The 20,641-nt window shown below is 37.5% G+C and overlaps 1 protein-coding gene across 1 annotated transcript in view; it reads left to right on the top strand.

Annotated features, from left to right (window-relative positions):
- The first annotated feature begins 420 nt into the window (after positions 1-420).
- Positions 421-20,641, top strand: part of Stk26 (serine/threonine kinase 26) — a 54,103-nt gene continuing 33,882 nt past the window's right edge. Inside the window, exons 1-2 of the mRNA XM_027946987.2 lie at positions 421-525; positions 626-776. Coding sequence (XP_027802788.1) covers positions 735-776 — 42 coding nt within the window. The 5' untranslated portion in view covers positions 421-525; positions 626-734. The remainder of the gene's footprint in view (positions 526-625; positions 777-20,641) is intronic.

A 20,641-nucleotide genomic window follows, 5' to 3' on the forward strand; every position in this document is an offset into this window, starting at 1 on the left:
AGGAGCCAAGGAAAACTTCCAACACTCCCCAAGTTTCAGCTCAAGACGTCTCGGAGGCTTCAAGTGCCCTAGCCTCGCAAGCCTGCCTGCAACGTGGCCACGTCTGGGACACCCTCATACCCCCAGGGTCTCCCAAACTCTTTCATTCTCTCTCCAGGCCCAGTTGTGTTCCAGGTTTCCCGTTCTCGGGGTCCTACTCTCCGCTTGCCCGGAGATTCCCCCCTTCTCAGGCTCCTGCCACCCCAGCCAAACCCTTTCGCTGCCTGGAGCTTTAGCTCCCCCGACACCGCCCCGCTGCCGGGCGGGGGCAGGGCCAACTGCGGAACCGCCCCCAACCGCCTCCCAGGCCAGGCGAGCGGGCGGGTTGCTGGGGCGCCTCCACCTCCTCTTCCTAAAGCGGCGAGGCGCAGACGAGCGGCATCACTCCAGCCCAGGTCCCAGCCACCGCCACACACAGCGCCCTGCATTCAGGAAGAGGAGCAGCAGCGGAGGCGGCGGCCACAGCGGCGGGCGGGCACCAGAAAGGTAGACTGAGTCCCAGGGAGCCGCGCCGCGAACCGCCCACCTCCTAGCCCGGGGTTACAAGCCACGAGCCCAGTAAGCCCACTTCTGTGTGTCCTTCCAGGCCCCGATCGAAAAGCCTGGGAGGGCCGCCGAGCTACCCCTGTAGGAGGAGCCAGCCTGAACCCAAGGCGCCACCACCGCAGAAGCAGTGCAGAGCAGAAGTCGCCTTCATGGCCCACTCACCGGTGGCTGTCCAAGTGCCTGGGATGCAGGTGAGGAAGCCCAGGCCTCCCCTCCCTCCCACGTGACTGCTCGGGGGCCCAGTGCGCGTCCCGCACTAGGCACCAGCGACGAGGGGCGGCCCCAGGTCTCCCCTGAAGGCAGGGCCCAGCGCTCTGGCCAGGTGACCCTGGAGTAGGGCTTGAGGTATTTTCCTGGCGTCTAGGCTAGGTCGTGCTCTGCGCTGGGCAATCAGGGAGGGACTGGGGTGTGCAACTAGACGGGGTTTGCTGGGGGGGAGGGGGGGAGGGTATAAAAATAGGCCAGAACCAGAGACACCTGCGTCTGTTGAGCGTGGCACCATGGAGGATTGGGGGTGGGGGAACTTAATCTGGAAGAGATGGAGGTGTCTCGGAACTTGTGGGATAAAGCGCGAGTCCCCCAACACACACACACAAGTTCGGGCGGGGCGAGACAGGGGGTTGTGGTGGCACTGAATTGGGCTCTTCCTGTGTGTGTAGAGCAAAGAAGAGTGAGGTGACTTCTTTTTCCCTTTCGGTGTTATTTCTTAAGGGCGAAGTTGTATTTCCCTCCCCCACCTGGGCTGGCTCATAGTGGTGTGAGAAATGCAGGGTCCTATTCAAAGTGGCTGAGGTGATCATTTCCCAGCCCCCTCTCCTTGCCTTTCTCATAAGATGATTGTTGCATGTGATTAAAGGAAACTTTTTGTCCAGTACATGGGACCACTGCATGGGACCCAACTTCTTACTCAAGATCTCATCGCCATCCCCCATTATATTTTCATTTTATTAAAGGAAAGTTGTATCCAGAGACTTTTTTTTATGCTGTTACGTTTTAGAATCAGTACATTTCAGCCTATCTGATGTTAATCCTAATTAACTTTTTAAAGCATTCACGCTTTACCCCCTTTTGCTAGGTAGCCTAAACAACCCGTTTAAGAACAAGTCAGAAGCTTAAAAAGCACTAAAGCCTCAGTCCCTCATGATCTTCTGAAAATGAGAAAACAAACTTTTTTTCAAGTTAAGAAAAAAAAGTCCAGAGTGGTACATAGCTTATGTTTCTAGTAGAAGATCAAAGCACTGTGGATTGATGCACAGAATTCATCTTTCCTTAGCAATTGGTCTTATTTTACACACGGTGGCAAAAGTGATTTTTAAAATCATTTTCCCACAAAAGGGGCCATCTGTGTTAGGGCATATATCTATCTAGCTGAGGACTCCTGCTGTGTCTGAAGCCCTAGGCCTTTCAGCTGCATTGAAGGCTAGTCTGGGTTGCGTCCCAGGAAGTCCCTGTATATTTCATAAAAATTAGGGGAGGATGTGAAATAGGAAATAGTAGGGCTTTTTTTTTTTAAGTTAATCTATTCAAGCTTGCTAAGTACCTCCTCCAACTTTCTTCTCACTTTCCCCCCTCTTTCCCTTCCCCCCTTTCCTCCATCCACTCTGCCCCACACCCCATTCATTCAGTTGTGCCTTTGATTGTATCAAGAGAATTGTAGTTTGCAGTACTAACTGTCGTTTTGCTCCATCTGATCTGGAAGAAAGTGTAATGCGCCCCCCCCCCACGCGCGCTCTCCTTTCCTTTGGGTGGAGAATAGAACATTACATGTGTAAAGTTTGTCTCTGAGGGTCTGCATGCTTCTTTCTCCATTGTGTGCGTGCGCCTGCTTGCGTGCATCAGCCTTGTCTCCTGTTCATCATTTGTGATTTGGGGCAACTCTGTGTGCTGAGTAGAAAATGGTTTCTTGTCTTTATTTCATTTGTCTTGATTTTATTTGATTTATATGGTTTAAGAACTGCTGTTCAGTGTTTCTTATTGCTTCCTGCTTTGCTTAATCATCTAAGTTGGCTATCTCTTGAATGTTTAAATCTTAATTGAGGTTGGTTAGAATGTGAACCACATATTTTAAATTTTGCTTTGCAATTTATGCCCTCTAAAAGTTGTGGTAACTCTCAGCAAAGAAGACTATTTGTTGTTCTCCCCACCTTAATGAAAAATAGCAAATTCTTGACTTCTTATTTCCATTTTCTTTTTAGATGTGATTCTTTAGCACTTGGTGAAACAAAAAAGTTTTTCCCATAGTTGAAATTGTACAGTCTCCTAAAAATAAATTTGATGGCATGCAGTGTGACCCTTGAACCTAGACTTTTACTATTCTTTTGCAAAAGTATTGCAGATGAGATGTAGAAATATATCGTGAACTGGTAACATTTGCCTGAAATTTTGTTAACATTGGGAACAACTTTTAGGCCTTTAGAGGAAAACTTGAGTTAGCCATGTGTTCTTGAAATTAATGTATAGTATTTCCACAAATCAGGGCAAAGTAGCCTACTTGCCTAAAACTTTTTAACAGTTTATTTTAGAGAATTATGAAGATTGATGGAAAAATGATTTTTCCAGAAATAAAAACAAAATTGCTTTATCCACAATGTTTTTCTCCCTCTGAGGAGAGCTGTGAAGTAGAAGCTGAGCTACCTGTTCTATCACTTAAGACTTCAGCATTCCTAACTTTCAAACAAAGAAATTTCTGTTGCCACTAGTTTAAAATAGAAAAGAAACTTGGAGTGAACAGAGAAAACCCAGGATTTAGTCCAATTCAAACTCTTCCTTATGAATTAGTTACTCAAACTCATATTGTTGATATTTCTTAATATTGTGGTAATGAACATTTTTGCCCTATTACAACAAATGTTGAGAGTATTAATTTTTTGTAGTTAATTTGTGCTTGCTTCTTTAGTGTATAACTAAAGGAATTTTCCACCCCAGGAGCTGAACTCTTGAACAATATTTAAAGTATAACTTTAAAAAAATAATAAAGCAATAAACCTGTTTCTTTCCACCCAAATATTTACTCTTTAATGATTTAAACCCTGTTTTTTTCTTTGAAGTTTTAGTTATAAATCACACTTAAAAGCTTAAGATATTTCCCCTTGGAACTTGCATTAGCATTTATGAAGACAAATACTCTAATTTTTAGATCTCGCATAAATTTAGGTGGGGAATTAAAGTTAAATGTTGAATTGGAGTACTAAATGTTGTTTTATGCTTTGTGCTATACCTTTCATTAAATAATTTTTAAACTTTTTGCTAAACAATTTTAAAATTAGCTTTTGATTACCTTTAAATATAGTCAAGGTGGTACAGTTTAACAGTGGTTGTTATTTGGGAAATGAGTGGTAATAAAATTTTAGGATTAATGAACACTTTACTGAATTGGTTTTTTTAACCTAATGAATAGAAAACATTGCCTGGCATTGGTAAACCTACTGCTGGGCTCTGTAAAGTATACTACATGATCTGCCCTTATGGATTTAAAAATCTTGTGGGGTTCTTAAAGCTAGTATATGAAATAATCAAATAATGCCAAATCTGTGAACTTACTGTAAGTACAATAGAAGTTTCAGACTGGAAGAGTTGAAAGCTTCCAAAGTGTTGTTAAGATCTATACTGAGCAAAATTATATATAGATAGATATATAGGGGAGGGTACATGTGCACGGGTAAACATGTGCATGCATGCACACACACACACACACACACACACACTGAGAGTGTGATAAAAAGCATTTGGGTCATGATGAAGACTATCCCTAGAGAAGTAATAGGAGATAAGATTGGAAAAGTTGATTGAGTTCAAATAGTGGTGGTCCTCAAATGCTAGGGAAAGATTTAATTAATTAATTAATTGATTAATTTTAATTAGATATATATGACAGCAGAATGCATTTTGATTCATGGTACACAATTGCAGCACAACTTTTCATTTCAGTGGTTGTACACGATGTAGCATCCCACCATACGTGCAGTAATTACCTAGGGTAATGATGTCCTTCTCATTCCACATCTTTCCTGCCCCCATGCACCCTCCTAGGGAAAGATTTTATTAGCCTTTGAACTAACCATTAAACATTTTTGAGTAAAGGATACTCAATGAAAAAAGTTATTATGCAGGAAAAGAAAACTTAATATTGGATGAATGGATGAACAGGAGAGTTAAGAAATTTAAGGCAGTTTGACTTAAAGAGGCTATTTCAGTGGGTCAATCCTAGCTATACAGATGCAATGAGCCTTACATTGACAGAATGCCTTCCATATGCTTAGTAATGTGAAGAAAAAAATTTGGCAGAGTTAATAATTAGCTAGTTACAGAAGGAGACAAATTCTTTGCGAAACTGGGAGAATTATGGTACATTTGAAAGAAATTGGAATGTAATGGGGAAGAGCCTAATCTGGTAGAATGATTTCTATTCCAGACTCACAAATTTTGAGGTAACAATGGGATAACAAAGTAAATATGTCACATAAGTAGTTAAGCCATATAGAACTGGAGCTTTAGCTATTCATCAGACATTAACTTTGCATCTAGTATATGCCAGGTACCATACTTGAAAATGAAGAATGGGGTGCTTTCAAGGAGGGAGAGGTTCATGATACCAGAGAGAATATATGGAAATGAGGGCCCTCATGAGACAGGAAACAGAAGTTTTTGAGAAAAGAAGGATATCTTTGAGAAGCATGGAACAATGAGACAACGTGTTAAGATAGAGGGGGAGGTAACTGGGTTGGGGGTGGTTCTTTCTTTAACAATCATTAGAAAAACCAAATTGGAGAAGGAATTCTTTTTGATATCAGAATCCAGCATGTGGAGTTCTTATCTCTTATACCTTCCTAAGGGACTAATTAGATTTGCAGTTTGAGGTGCAAAGAGGTAACAAGCTTTGTCTTGAATTGCTGAACCCAAACCAGTGTCTCAGTTGTCCAGTGGTTGATACAGATGGATTGAATACACTAATCATAATAGCAGAAGACCAGCTGAAAAAAAGAATCAAAGCCAACCTTAGAGAGGTGGGGGTAATTGGAAGGATTGAAGCTAGGGACTAGGGACTATTGGGGAGAGTAAATGGGAATTGGGCACAGTGGGACATGTGACTTGATCAGTAATGAGGGTCTAGAAATGGCACTTGAGTATAAGGTCCATCATGTACCTCCCTTGCTTGAGTCATAGAAAATGAGAGAAAATAATTTAGAACCATTGAACATTGTGATACTGTTATTTTTTATTCTTTCATTTATTCAGTAACCTTGAGCAAATCATGTACAAAATTGGGAATAATAAAAGCTGCATTTTCTTTGCCTCAATGAGAGGTTATTTTGATGAATTAACTATCATCTGCGGATTGTATTTTTGGGCTCCTTTAAAAAAATGTGTTATGATGTATATGGACAGTTCATCCTGCAAAACAATGTTGGGCTAATTACATGAAAACACTGTCATTATCTCAGCCCTCTCCTGCTTTGATAACCCAGATTTTTCTATTGAACCCCAATCACAGCAACCCCACTTTCCTCAGTCGTATCCAAAACCCTCTACTCTGACTCCCAAATGTTCTGTTATTCAGCTCCTCTCTATAGACCTAAACTGAGTTCTGGGTATTTCCCAACAAGAAATTCCATTTATCCTTGTGCTGTGGTGCACACCTGTAATCCAAGTGACTCAGGAGGCTGAGACAAACTAACATAATTTTTAAACTTTTTTATTTTCCTGTTCCAACTGTAACATTAGAATCATACAATTTCATTCATATTAACATGTTTTTATTAATGGATCAGTGTGTGAACTATTCCAGCAGGAATAAAGCCTTAAAGAAATGGAAACTTAATAGTGCAATTTCAGGCATTCCCATAATAGTTTTTGACTGAGTTGTGTCTTCTGAAAGAGTGGTGGTTGAACTTTTGTTGTTGTTGTGAGAAAATGGAATTAGGAGGACAAAAATTAATACTATTATAAGGTATGATGCAACAAACTCCTTTTCATTTTTTACATAAATCCCAAACAATTTGCATCATGGGTACATACAAAGCAATATCTCTGGAGCAATGCTATGAATAACTGGCTTTAAAACAAACAAATATCAATAAAATACATGTAACTAAAATGTTGGCCCCATCTTAAGAACATTTCTCACTTTTCATCTGCTATTTTAGACTAAGGTGTTATATGGTAGGGACCATATCTTTGAATTAATATGTACCAGATCAAATATTTATTAAAGATATTAATTAATTTCTCTCAACAACCTTATGAAATAGGAAGAGTGATTAGACAGGAAAATGCCTTCAAAATTGTATTAAAAATTAAGACTGTCAACATATTGCTTGCCATCTCTACCCATGATTCTCTTTATTTTCCCTCCCCAAAACTTCATATGATGGAGGTAAATCACTTGATATGTTAAAAAAAAATCAGAAAACTTATACATGGAGCAGATTCTATCCTCCTCCTCCTATTCCTGCCTGCCTCTCTCCACCACACCTTCTCCACATTACTCCATATTACCTAGAGCTCCAGGCTGCTGCCCAGAACTTTTCCTTAGCCTTCTCTGGACTTATTCCAGCATTCCCTGACAACAGCCTGATGCCCTTTCTTTTTCCTCAGTTATCATAAGATCATGAATTAGAATGATTCACTTTGCAAAATATCAGATTAGCCATTAGTATGGCATAGTTTGGGATAGTCTGGTAAAATTAGAACAAAATTGTCATTCCTACTTCCTGAGCCTCAGAGTAAACAAAACTGTAGACAGCTTAGATGAAAGAGCTGAAAATATTCTAATTAGCTTTTTCAGTATCCACGTTCCCCCCTTTTGGTCAAGTAACTTCAAAAATGTGTGGTTGAGAAATCCAAGGTGTTTTGTTCCTGTATGTTTCTGATGAAAAATATTTAGAAAAAAAATTTTCAACCTATCTTTGTAACAGATTGTGTGTTGGTGGTATTTTCCCTCTCTCTCCTGTTCATTCATCTGTTAAAGAAAAACAGGGTAGGGGGGATGTGGAATATGTAAAACCTTATTAATTTAAAATACAAAGGAAAATACAAAGGGCTGAAATAAGCTGGGCTCAAACCAACCATCATTGGATTTTCTCAGTTTGTTTATTATTACAATAGGGTGTCTAGCCAAAGTATAACAGTTGCTTTGAATTTGAGAAACAGTTTCCCAGTATCAACTTAATGAAGTTTTACTGGTTTTGAAATCCATACACTAGGTGTGTTAGGACATTTCTAAGTATTTTAGTGAATTACTCTACCAGGTTTCAATAGTGCCTGGTAACATAATCCTAGGAGTGAATTTTTGGCAGGTGGAGGAAATACTTTAAGGACATCTAGAATCATCCAGATTTTTCTTTGAAAATACATTTTTTAGTTGCTCTGTTAGTGGTTTTTTAACCCTGCTCCCCCCAGCTTTCCATTAAACCATTGGCTTTGGAACATATCAGTTTACAGTATGTACATTAAGCTAGGCTTAACTATTTGATGCAGTATAGTATAAATAACAGCAGTGCATGATGGGAAATCAAGATAATGAGGTGGGGTATAAACTTATCAGTGCAAGAAAATTTGGGGGAGCTGGACCAATAGAAATCATAAAGTCAAAAATTTTTTCCCAAAGCCTCTGCATCATCATTATTGCTGCCCACTAGAGCTGGGAAACTTTTTCGACTCCCTGGTCTCAATTTCCTGCTGCCTGCCTTAACTTTAAGCAGAAGCACAAAAGAAACCAATCAGTAAAGCATGAACACATGCTACTTAAGAATGGTGAAAAAAATAGAACTTTGACCTCTTGTGTTTAAAGACACTATAGTCAGTGTATCTGGCAGCCTTAGGAAAAGAAGTGCATTTCCAGTGTATGCTTTTTAATGCTACTGACCCCATGAGAAGAACAGTTAACAAACTCATTAATTAGGGTCCTGTTTGCTTCTCTAGTTCAAGTCCTTTGAACTTAGCTCTGAGCCTTTCTATGTGCTTGTCAGTAAATGGTAATATATTGGACTTTCCCAAGTTGGACAGTAGTGAACCAGGCTTAAGGTTTTTAATGCTTAGTCTTCATGAAACAACTGAGTTTGATTTAAACTAGATTATTAACAGCAAATTTAGGAAGGCTTATTTTGAGTAGAACATAGGACTTGATGCTTGTCTTTAAGATATAACAGGTATAAGAGTCTTTCACTCAAGAAGTTTATACTCTAATGAAATGACTAGACACCTACATTCTTAGCAATCCTACAATGCAAAGCAAAAATGATGAATCCCAAATGAGATAGAATCTGATTTAATGCAAGCATCCCAAGGAAGATTGGACTTAAGTAAGGAAGCTATCATTTACAGAATGAATATCTTTATGCCAGCCACTTGTGTTTTGCCACTGCATTCCATTGCTTCTAGGCAGGGCCACCTTCATTAGACCCTTAAAACAAAATGGGAGACCAATGGGAGAAAAGACACAAATAGTGTTTTAGACAGCTTTTACACTGCTGTGACTAAAAGACTTGACAAGAACAACTGTAGAGGAGGCACAGTTTATTTGGGGGGATCACAGTTTCGGAGGTCTCTGACCATAAACAGCTGGCTCCATTCCTCAGGGCTAGAGGTGAGGCAGAATATTATGGCAGAAGAGTGTGGCAGAGGGAAGTGTCTCACAGGATGATCAGAAAGCAGAGAGAGACTCCATTGCCAGATACAAAATTTATAGCCCAAAGCCATGCCCCCAGTGACCCACCTTCTCTAGTCACATTCTATGGCCTTCAGTTCCCACCTCAGTTAATCCCATCAGGGGATTAATTCACTGATTGGGTTAAGCCTCCCATAACCCAATGATTTCACTCCTGAACCTTCTTTCATTGTCTCACACATGAGCTTTTAGGGGATACCTCATACCCAAACCATAACAAGGAGGCACACTCAAGATTCAGTGTTCTGAAGTAGGTGCCTATTGGCATAAACTGTGTTTTGGCCAGGTTGTAAAAGGCCTTAAATGCCAGACTGAGACATGCATTCTTCAATGGATAATAAGGAGTTTTTCAGCAACACAGTGAAATGATGGAAGCAATGTTGTTTGTTTTGGAAGACTGCATATGGCTTCCAAAAACCGAACAGCCTGGGTTGGAGATAGAGAAGGGCTAAAAGATTTAATTGATAAGGGTTTGATCCAGGGCAAGGATGGTCAAACTTGAGCCTGCATAAGAACACCTGAAGGGGCCCATTCTGTGTTTATGATTTAGTTGGTCTGGGGTGCATTTTTTTTTAATGAGTTCCTAACTGCTCTGCAGGTTTGGGAACCACTCTGAGCATCACTCAAGGAAGACTTTGGACACCTTGGGTTGCTAATTGAATGGCAAGAGGAGAAACCTGATGAGATATTCAAGAGTCAAAGACATGGCTGAGCTTGGAAGAAAATGGGTTTAGTTTTAGAAATACTGAATTTGAAGTGCTGGTCACACAACCAAGCAGAAGCAATTATTAATTTATTCAGGAGAGAAGATGGAGGGAGATAGGAGAATCCTGCATGAATATACCTAATTAGATGAAATTATGAGAGATGAAAATAACAAGATTTCCAATTATCCTTCCAAGAAGCTGAATACAACTTTGTGTCAGTTTCTACAGTTTCCAAAATTTCACTGTCACCCATGACTTGTATTTTCCTCGATTGAAGTAGGTTTGTAATTTAGGCAGCAGATGCCCATTCTTCTTATTTGTCATTGACCCAGTGTGCTATATGTAAAGTACTTCAGTTTTTTATTTATTGATTTAATATCTTAAATTTTGTTATATATATTTTTAGTTTATCTGGATAAGCCTCTTAGATGATCTTAGAAATAAATATTTTGTGGAGTTGTTACTGTACTTGAAATCTGTATGTTTACAGCTTCCAAAATGCAACTTGGCTAAAATGAAGTAAAATGTCAGTATCTTAAATGCCAAAAGTGACAATGGAGATTTTTAAGACCTTTTCCAATTTTGACACATCTCGCCAGATTTTATTATTCAGAATACTTTTCCCTCCCTCCATTACCACCCCTTCCAAACTCTACCTACCTCAACAATCAAACAAACTGAACTTAATATCTCTGGGCTGTTATTATATAAAAAAATTACTCATTCACAATGATGACATTCCAAAGCCAACTTTTGATTGCATGTGTAAATTCCTGGAAGGAAGAGGAAGTTAATTCTGAGTCATTAAGGAAATATCAAACCACTTTCTAAATGCCCTCTTCTGCTCCCTGAAATATTCCCTATACCTATCAGATTAATATATTAGCACTTTCCAACAGGTTCCATGTAGGAAAGCTCAGAATTTAGTTCAAACATATGATGAGAACTGAAAATATGAGAAGCAAATATTGAATGAGTTTGCCAACACCAAACAGTGTGAGCAAATGTGATTACCCACCTCATTCACCAGCCTTGTACCTAGCTTACTTTTCAATTTCTAAAATGAACAGACAGCCAACGAAAATAAATCCATCCTTTAGAATCAAAGATTTTCCACCTATGTGGATGTTCAATAGCATGTATAGAAATGTCTTCTTAAAACGACTTGAAGTCATATTTAATTATTGTTAGAATAAATCCATAGAATTACTAAGAGGCCTATTTCCCTTTTAGGGAATACAATTTGTTTGGGTGTAAAAATTAAGAAGTTTTTATCTTGGGCTGGGGTTGTGGCTCAGTGGTAGAGCACTTGCCTATCATATGTGTTCAATTCTCAACACCATGCATAAATAAATAAAGGTCCATCAACATCTAAAAAAATTTTAAAAAATAAATTTTTATATTTCCCACTTCTCACGTAGTTATCTCTTCCAGGATACTTATTCTTGTAAATAAATGGTAAATTAGGTTTTTGTTGGTGAAAATGATAGATGAATGAATGGACAGATGGATAGATGTTTGTATTTATACACACATAATAAGTGTCCCACATGAAGTATATTTTGCAATTTGAAAACATTTTATTAAAAATAAACTAAGGCTCAATATTGGCCAGTTGAGTTTTTAATCAGTTGTACCAATTGTAGATATAACTACTTTTTATAGCTTTATTTTATTCTTTTATTTTATGTGGTGCTGAGGTTTGAACCTCAGCATGTGCTAGGCAAGTGCTCTACCACTGAGCTACAACCCAGCCCCAGATATAATTATTTTTAAAAAGTAGAGAAATATGTAAAAGATAGGATGTTTACTAAGTTCAAGAAGTAGAAAACTATGACAGTGTCATTTAAGATCTGCATATATGGGTGCTAACATATAACAAGGGGTGGGGGAAGAATAGAAGTTCATTGGATAATCAAAGGGGAATGAAGGGAAGAGAGGGAGGATGGAAGTAGGAAAGATATAGGAATGAATCGGACATAATTTTCCTATGTTCATATATGAATATACCATGTGAAAGTCCACATCATGTATAACCATAAGAATGGAATCCTTGTTAGAATAAGTTATACTTCATGTATGTATAATATGTCAGAATATAGTCTACTGTCATGTATATCTAAAAAGAACAAATAAAGACATCTGCATATAAAAAGAAGTAAAATTTATGTAAAAACTATGTAGTCAGGAAATGCTGATATTCATGAGGTTGCTAAATATTTTAAAACAAATGTTTTAGTTGTTGATGGACTTTATTTTCATGTGGTGCTGAGAATCGAACCCAGTGCCTCATACATGCAAGGCGAACGCTCTACCACTGAGCCATAACCCCAGCCCTAAATATTTTTATTATATGAAAAACAGAGTAAATGTGTAGAATTCTTATCTCATTTAAAATATGTACTCTAAAGTAAATGTGTGTATGTACCTATGCATAATGAGATTATCAGGATTTTACATGTTGTACTTATGTTGTGACACATGTTGCCCTTTTACCATGTCTGGTTCTTTCTGCCTTTGATATTTAATCCCCTATTATTCTTGAAGAAATTGAACTCACAGCAGTCTGTTCCATACAGGGTACAGATCATGGGAAATGACTTTTAATGAAATTCAATACCACTGTTAAGCAGTTTTAGTGAATTAGAATTGAACATTATGTAGGATTACATTTATCAAGATTTCCAATTCTCTGCTTAATTTCTCCCATAGAATAGTCTTACAGAGAATCATTGCATCAAAGGAACTGCCTTTGATAAATGTAAATCTGTTCACCTGTTAGTAAAATCAGAGCTATTGGGCAGTAAACAAATGACTTCTACTTAACAAAAACTTGTCATCATTGTCTAAGTACTTATTTTGAAGCTAAATTTATTATGGGTACTTCACACTATAGAGGAGACCAGGCATTGGAGTCTGTTTCAGTGACAAACAAAATCTTGTACCCAGAGAGCTGCTTTTTTCAAAACTATTTATCTCTTTATGAAAAATGGTGACTGTCACTGAAAGATCTTTTTTCCTCTGTCACAAGCTTCCCAAAGGGCACATACAATGAAAAACGTGGGATTCAACTAGTTAAATAATGAATCAATTTTGAGGTTTTAGCATAGGTGACACCTCCATGGTCGTCTTTTTGGACTGTGATTTCTGGTAATAGCAAGTGAAAAAAACTATTACTGCTGTTGCTATGGATCTTCTATCTGCTGAGGTTCGGGCATCGTTTTTGGAGGCTGCGGTGTAAACCCTGCTTAGGGAAGGTAGAATTTCATAATACCAGAGGATTACTGCTGCCTCATGAACAAACAGAAAATGTAGGTGAGGAAAGAGGTGTTGGAGTCTGGAAGAACAGAAAGACAGTATTTCCAAGGAAAGGGAAAAGTAGTCTTTTGCTTTAAAGATTGAGAATTCTTTCTATATTTTTTAGAATGGGAAATTTTTCTACTTTCTGCAGAGAGGAGAAAAGGCTAACAGAAAAGGAAATTGGGGAGGTAATAGTAATTCATTTCTTTCTTGTTGCTTATGACTTCTGTAATGAAAGTTACATTTACATAATTAATTGGTTATGGCAAGAAAATGTCTTGTTAAGTGTCTTTTTGGTTGGGAGGAAGCTTGGGGAAGATCAGGGGAAGAGCTGATGACATGGGGAGAGTGATTTCAACTGCTTTTCTGTTTAAGATGTGCAATTTTGGGGGCATGTATATTGTCCCAAGACACTGGAGTCATTTTGGGTGGCCTTTTTTTCCCCTTTAGAAGGTAAAGGAGTCCTCTTCATTAACAAGGGAAAATGCCAGAATATCACAGGTTTTATTTGGTTAATTTGGACTGCTATTTTTGTGGGGGAGGGAAGGCAAAAGAGGAGACTCACTGTCAAATGACTGGATTTAATATCATTGTTACTTTTCCAGTAGATTCTGGCATTAAAGGTCTCCCTCAGGGAATGATTAAAATAGTTCTTTGGAGCATTTCAAGGCTGTGAAGCATCTCAGATTTACTTGAAAATAAGTTTGCCTAATGACTTTTTAGCACCATTTGATTTCAGCTTTGGCTGAGAAAAGAGTTTTAGGTAGTGGTAGTACAATTCACTTTTATTTCTAAGAACACTTATGAATGCTAAATATTGTTTCTATTACATTAACTTTCTGGTGGTTTGAAAGGTATAAATGTCATCTTACTTTGAAAAAAAGAAAGCAAAACAAAACCCACTTCTTTCTGTCCAGGGGTTACAGCTTCTTCTTCAAGTTGTAAGGCAGAAACAACTCTCTCCCATTGTCTGCTTAACCTGCTTGGGTTTGGGGTCAGTCTGTTTAAATGGATGCATTTTAATTTGATTAATCTGGTGTGTATTTTTTGATGAGTGTGTTATGAAGTTGTAGTATAAGGGATGATCCTGGTTGAAAGGTAAGGCACAGGTTTAGACTTTCTAATTAATTAATTAATTTTGTGGTGCTGGGGAGGGAACTCTGGACCTTACACATGCTGGACAAATGCTGTATCACTGAACTACACCACCAGCCATTTTAGACTCCATGGGCAAAAACCTCCATTATCTGAAAAGAAGATGTATTCATTATGAAAGAATATTCTTACTTAATATGATCAGATGTTTTCCAAGCCAGAATATTTAATTGTTATCCCCAGTATGATATTAAATCATTTCCTCCTACCTGCTAGGATAAAGAATGCAGTATATTCTTTGAAATAATGCCTGCAAGCATCTCCTCAAATGTGAAATGAGGAGATTGAATAGAAAACCCTTATACTTTGAATTTTGGGGGATCCTGCTTAGGAATTAAGACTAGATTATTATTTGTAAAAAATTAAAAAGTAACACTTACCTGTTTATATATCAAAGGGATTTGGTACTCATTCCAGGCAAATTTTGAATTAGATGTAATTCAGTTTCTACTGAGGCAATTAACGTGTAATTATTTTTTGACTCTGTGTAATTAATTTTCTACTAAGATATATTAAGGCTATAATGTTTGCTTTGTGTTTCAGAAGAAAAGTTGTTTGAAATTTTATATTTTTAACCTCTCCCTTGGAAATATTTTTTAATTTCTATGTGTTTGAATATAATAATCATTCCCCTTCTTTCAGTAGTGTGTTTGGAGCGTTGTTAATCTAACTCAGACTTTCTCAATCAAAATTCTTCTCTGAACCATAAAACAGGGAACATGATTTGAATTATTCTTTTCTCAATTCTCTCAAGAAGGACACATAACTAAGACCAATTCTAGATGCACTACAGAGCAGTTAATTTATTACATCCAGTGGATTCCTTAGGGTGACAGTTGGCAAACTACAGCCAAGGGCAGAATTCTGTCTGTAGCCTGTTTGTAGGTGGCCTGCAAGCTAAAAATATTTTTTTAACACTTTTCAAGAATTGCTAAGAAGAAGAAGATGGGATACTCAGAGACTATAGAGTATTCCTGACCCACAAAGCCTAAAATATTTATTATCTGGCCCTATACAGAAAAGTTTCCTGACATTAGAACCTTGAACACCACTGAGAATTGCTATTCTAAAGAAAGGAGGGCTTTTATGGTATTTTCACTGAGGCTGGGGATATTGTATGAAAATAGATAAGTTTTTCTGTTTACTAATGCAACTAACTTGCATATTGGTCCCAGTAGTGTAATGCTGAATTCAAGGAAAGACCTCAGATTATAGTAAATATGGAGATGTATTTTTGTCTATTTTTTAAAGATAAATTTTAACCATTGAATTATATGGCAAGTTGTGTTGGTAATGATGATGAATGATAAATGTGTTTGTATAAAGATACATTTTAATATTTTTCTCAGTTTCTGGAAAAAGAAAAAAAATAAAAGTGGACGAATTTTATAAAGGAATTTAAGGGGGGAAGGAGAAGGCATTAATTGCTTTTATCAGTATTTTAAATTAAACAGCCATATCTATTAGAGAAGGAAAGTGAATAGCGAGTGTTAAGTGTCAGATATAATCACATTTGTTTCCTTCTTGTACTGAGTAAGTGTCTTCACCCTACAATTAACATCTCAGGTACCTTGTCAGCAGTAAGGAGAATAATACTTAATCAAAAATGCATTAAAATTATTAGATCATAGCACATGAAATAATCAGGCTCTACCAAATGCCACTTAACTATTTGATTTAGTGGGGGGAGGTACCAGGCCATAAAACATGTATTGGTGAATCACAAAATTATCAAGGGAAGAGAAGCTCAGCAGGCATTTATTTGGAACTTGCTGCTGATTTCCTTTCTCTCCATGTTTAGTTAATCATGAAGTTCTATCAGCAATTTCCCCCAGAAAGTGTCAGGCATCGTCCCTTCTTTTATCATGCCATTCTGGCCTTTATCACTAAGTACAGTCAAGGCTGCCTGCAGACATGATGGAATTACCTGAAACACAGCATTTATTTTTTCACTCATCTGCTGAGAGCTGTCAGTGGCTTCTTAGCAGCCTGAGCAGAAACTCAGGAAAGATGAGTCAAGCTTGGCTGCAGAGATGGTCAGAAAAGGCATCCCTGAGTGGCTGAGATGATTCTAAGACTAGGTGTGATGAAGGGAAAGAAAGGGAGGGAAAAAATTAGCTGAGGCAAGAAAGGACAAAGGGACTTCTTGAGGTTGTATTTTTCAAAGTGCTTTTTAAGTCCTTATGGGGCGAGCAGTGAGGATTTGTTTCGTGAATGGTACTTTCTCTCTGGGTAGGACTGGAAAATGATAGGGTACAAGTCAGCTCAAGTTGTAGATCACAGATCTTTTTGGGTAGACATTGCTCCAAGCATTTTAATTCCTTTGAATTGCTCATCAAGCTTATTTTGGTGATGGCAAGTCAAGAACTAATTAAGGAACTTTGTCATTTGTCTCCATCCTGAGGTTACTTGTCATTGCCCTCCCTACCCCAGCCACAACTAGAAATCACTTATCATCAAATCAAAAATGTCAAGTGTTTTATAATGGTCATGTCCAGTTCTAAAATCATGATGCACTTTAAAGTTCCTAAATAGACCACATAGCCTTTGTTTTTTTAAAGAAAGAAACATCATATTTTGTACATTTATGCAAATTTAGTACTGGATACTGATGCTAATTGAAGAATCACAGCTTTGTTAAATTGATTGCTAAATACACAAGGATTATAAATGCCACCTAATAAATGGTATTCACTTTGCCGTATTTGTGTAGAAAACATGGAAATAGCTTTATGTTAATAGTGATATTTGTTAAAAAATTAGAAGATTCTACTTATGTTAGCAGATATCTCATAATTCAGTAACATTTCCCCTTTTGTTTGGACATTTAATTTATCAAACATTTAAATTGTTACAAACTGATTTCAGCAATATCAACATAGATCAATGGGTGTAAATACTGGTGAATCTGTACCTATAGAGATTAGCATATTCTAATTGCTATTGAGGAGGACAGTGGGGTGTGGGGCAGGATGGAAATAAGTTGAAAATTTTTCAGTTCAGGAAATGTTGGGGGACTTTCAGAGGAGATTAATTCACAGTAAAGTGTAGATGTGTTTCTAAGCTGCAATTCTTTGGTAAAATGGAAATAGGACAATATTTAGGGCTTTATAAAAATGAATGGTGTTCTCTGTGCAAACAAAAGAATAATAAAATCATCATCTTCCAGCCAGCCTGTCTTGTTAATGTAAGCTACTTTCTCATATAAGTGGTGTGTGTCGTGTGCTCAGTACAGAGCTAATCTTTATGCTCATTTGTAGTGGTCTTCTTTGGTTAGGTCAGCAGGTTTCACATACCTATACCAAGAATACATGGTTTTAGAGTGTATTCTTTTTTGTTATTGCTATTCTAAATCTTTTAAAGAAGGCTATAAAAATAACAACAAGCATTCTTTAAGCCCTAAACACAGACATACATACATAAACAAACACTCTGATGATATTTTTCACTTTGAGGAAATGAAAAAGTGGACTGTTGAATTTAAAAGAGAGCTTTCTTCTAAAGTACACTATAATCTCCCCTCAGCTCCATTCTTAGTGCTTGCCAAGATTAAAATCATATTGCTATTGATGCCTTCGTGCCATCAGTATCATTTTCTTGTGATCATAGAATGTTAAAGCCAGCAGGACCCAAGAAATAATTTTCCTTAGTCTCAAGATTCCGTTGGGTAACTATTGCAAATACTATTTGATTAAATTCATTCAGAGCATAGATTTGATTAAGGAGGAAAATGTTGGAAGGAAATTATTCTGCAGCCACTTTCTCATTAAGAATGAAAAGGTAAGTCTATGTAAAATTCCACTTTTTCAATCAGTGTTAATTTTCTAAAAGAACTCATGGTGTTAATAATTTAGTGCTGTGCTTACCAGCTTCAAACCTATTGATTTTAATTGGAGTTCTGCATCTAGAAGGAAGATAGGCAGTGAGCAAATCAATTTTGTTTTAATCCAATGCATTTTAATAAGTGTGCTAAAGATTCACCATAACATTACCCATGATAGTTCGATATTTGCTATAACGGGCTGCTGCCTTAGAGTCTAACCAAAGGTGCTTATTATTCTAACCAAAGGTACTAGAATGACATCCTTTTATTTTCCCGCTAATATGGGTAGCATAAATGGGGCTCTCGTTGTCCATCACTTTTAAGTGCCCTGTGCGGGTTTGATTAAATAATAGCCTGAATAAATTAGCATAGCTTTTTTATCATTTATATATTAACAGAACCTTTGTCTTCCTTTCATCATATGGCCTTTTCTCCTTTTCTGAATGAATATTTTATAGTTAGGGCTTATTATCAATCCCAGACCATATTTATGTAACATCCTGTCTAGTCAGTAATAATCCCTCTAATTTTAACACTAATATTCATGGTTAAATCAGACCCCAGGTTGAATTGTATATTTCTACATGGGTTTAGCCCAACTAAATTAAAAGACATGTACAGCAGAGTAATAATGCAAATTGTGGCTCTTGGAGACCTCTAATCTTTACATTAGAATATGAAATCCTAGATGGCTCCAGGACATGCAGTAGTCATGTGCCCTGGTTAATTGTGATTGTAGATGTGTTTTCAGAATTATATTTGCATATGCTGGAGATATGTACCCTGTGCCTGCTTATGGTTACTACCATCTTTTGTTTGCGCAGACCTTCATATTATTTCAAGAACTGCTGTTTTGCAACCTAATGAACTCTCCAGTTGAAAGGAAAAAAAATCTCCAGGTGTTTAGAAAGCTTTTATTATTTTAATCACATGTGAGGATAGGGATCAGCTTAAAATTTCATACCTATTTTAACATCCTTTAGCTTACTGAATGTAATTTCTTGTACCAAAAGTGAGAAATCAAATTGCAAATAAAAGTATAATCTCATGCCAAAGATTTCATCTTAGGTAGTCTTTCAGGTAAACACTCCACAAGCATCCAAGGGCCACAGTGTGTAATGTACTGGGTACCATGAGGGTACCTGGCACTGAGTGAAACAGAGAGCCATATCCTTAATGATCTTACTGTTGAAGATAGAAAAGTCATGGCAATGAAAGAGTTTGCAAACATAATAAATGTATGCTTTAGAAGAGGCACGACTAAAGGGTTTTGAGAGGGCAGAGATGAAGCAATAGATTCCAGGGGGGATTGGAAAGTTTGGTTTTGTTGTTTTAATTAAAGATACTGGGACATTCAGAGATGGAGGAGATATTATAGATATAGATGGAGGATATGGTAGATTGAGAAACTGGTGAGAATAAAAGATTCAAAAATAAAAAAGTAGAGTCATTCCCCAATGAAGCATTGCATTTAACTGTGTGTGTCTAAGCTACTACCTACTGAAGCATTGGGCTTGAGATATGGTTAAGATAGCCCTGGAATTTTCCCTTTAGACACTTTGTTTTGTTGGATGTTGAAGTTCTATTTATGATTAAATATAACTGTTATCTTGTGAAGTTCTATTTATGATTAAATATAACTGTTATCTTGTGAATACTTTACTTTCTGAATGAATTTACTTAATGATTAAGGACAGGAAGACTAATAAAAACTTATGTCCTGTATTTGTTGAGTTCTTAGCTCCTTTTGACTTCCTTGGGGATAGTCACTCATATATAATAGGACACAGTGAGGGGCAGAGATTAGTCTGAAGAGTTGACTCGTGCATTGTACAGCTCTTTATCCTGCCTTGGCTTCCAAACCTGCTTCATTACTATATCAGAATTGAGACTTGAATGCAGCGTACTAGTGATTCTGATTTTCTAACTGGAACTGCAGGGTATTATAAACTTTTCCTTTTAGCCATTGTGTACTGCTGTAGAATTGACTATGGAGCCAATGCCAGTTCATCCCTTACTTTATATTTCAAAACAAGGCTGGGTGCGGTGGTGTATACCTATAATCTCAGTGACTTTAGAGGTCAAGGCAGGATGCCTACAAGCTCAAGGCCAGCCTTGGCAATTTAGCAAGGCTCTATCTCAAAATAAAAAGAGCTGGGGGGTTCAGTCAGTGGTAAAACACCCTGAGTTCAATCCCCAGTACAAAAAAAGTACATTATATGTTTATATATAAACTAGGTTTGGTGAAGCAAGTGATAAAGGGAGAAGAACAAAGGAACCTGCCTTCTAATACTTCACAAGATTCACACAGCATCAGAACAGGAAGCGATTTAGAGATCATGAGTCCACCTCTCTCCCTCATTATACAGATGGTGAAGCTGACATTTAATCGCTGATTTCTTGTAA

Source organism: Marmota flaviventris, chromosome X, assembly GCF_047511675.1.
Source record: "Marmota flaviventris isolate mMarFla1 chromosome X, mMarFla1.hap1, whole genome shotgun sequence".
NCBI classification, from domain to species: domain Eukaryota; kingdom Metazoa; phylum Chordata; class Mammalia; order Rodentia; family Sciuridae; genus Marmota; species Marmota flaviventris.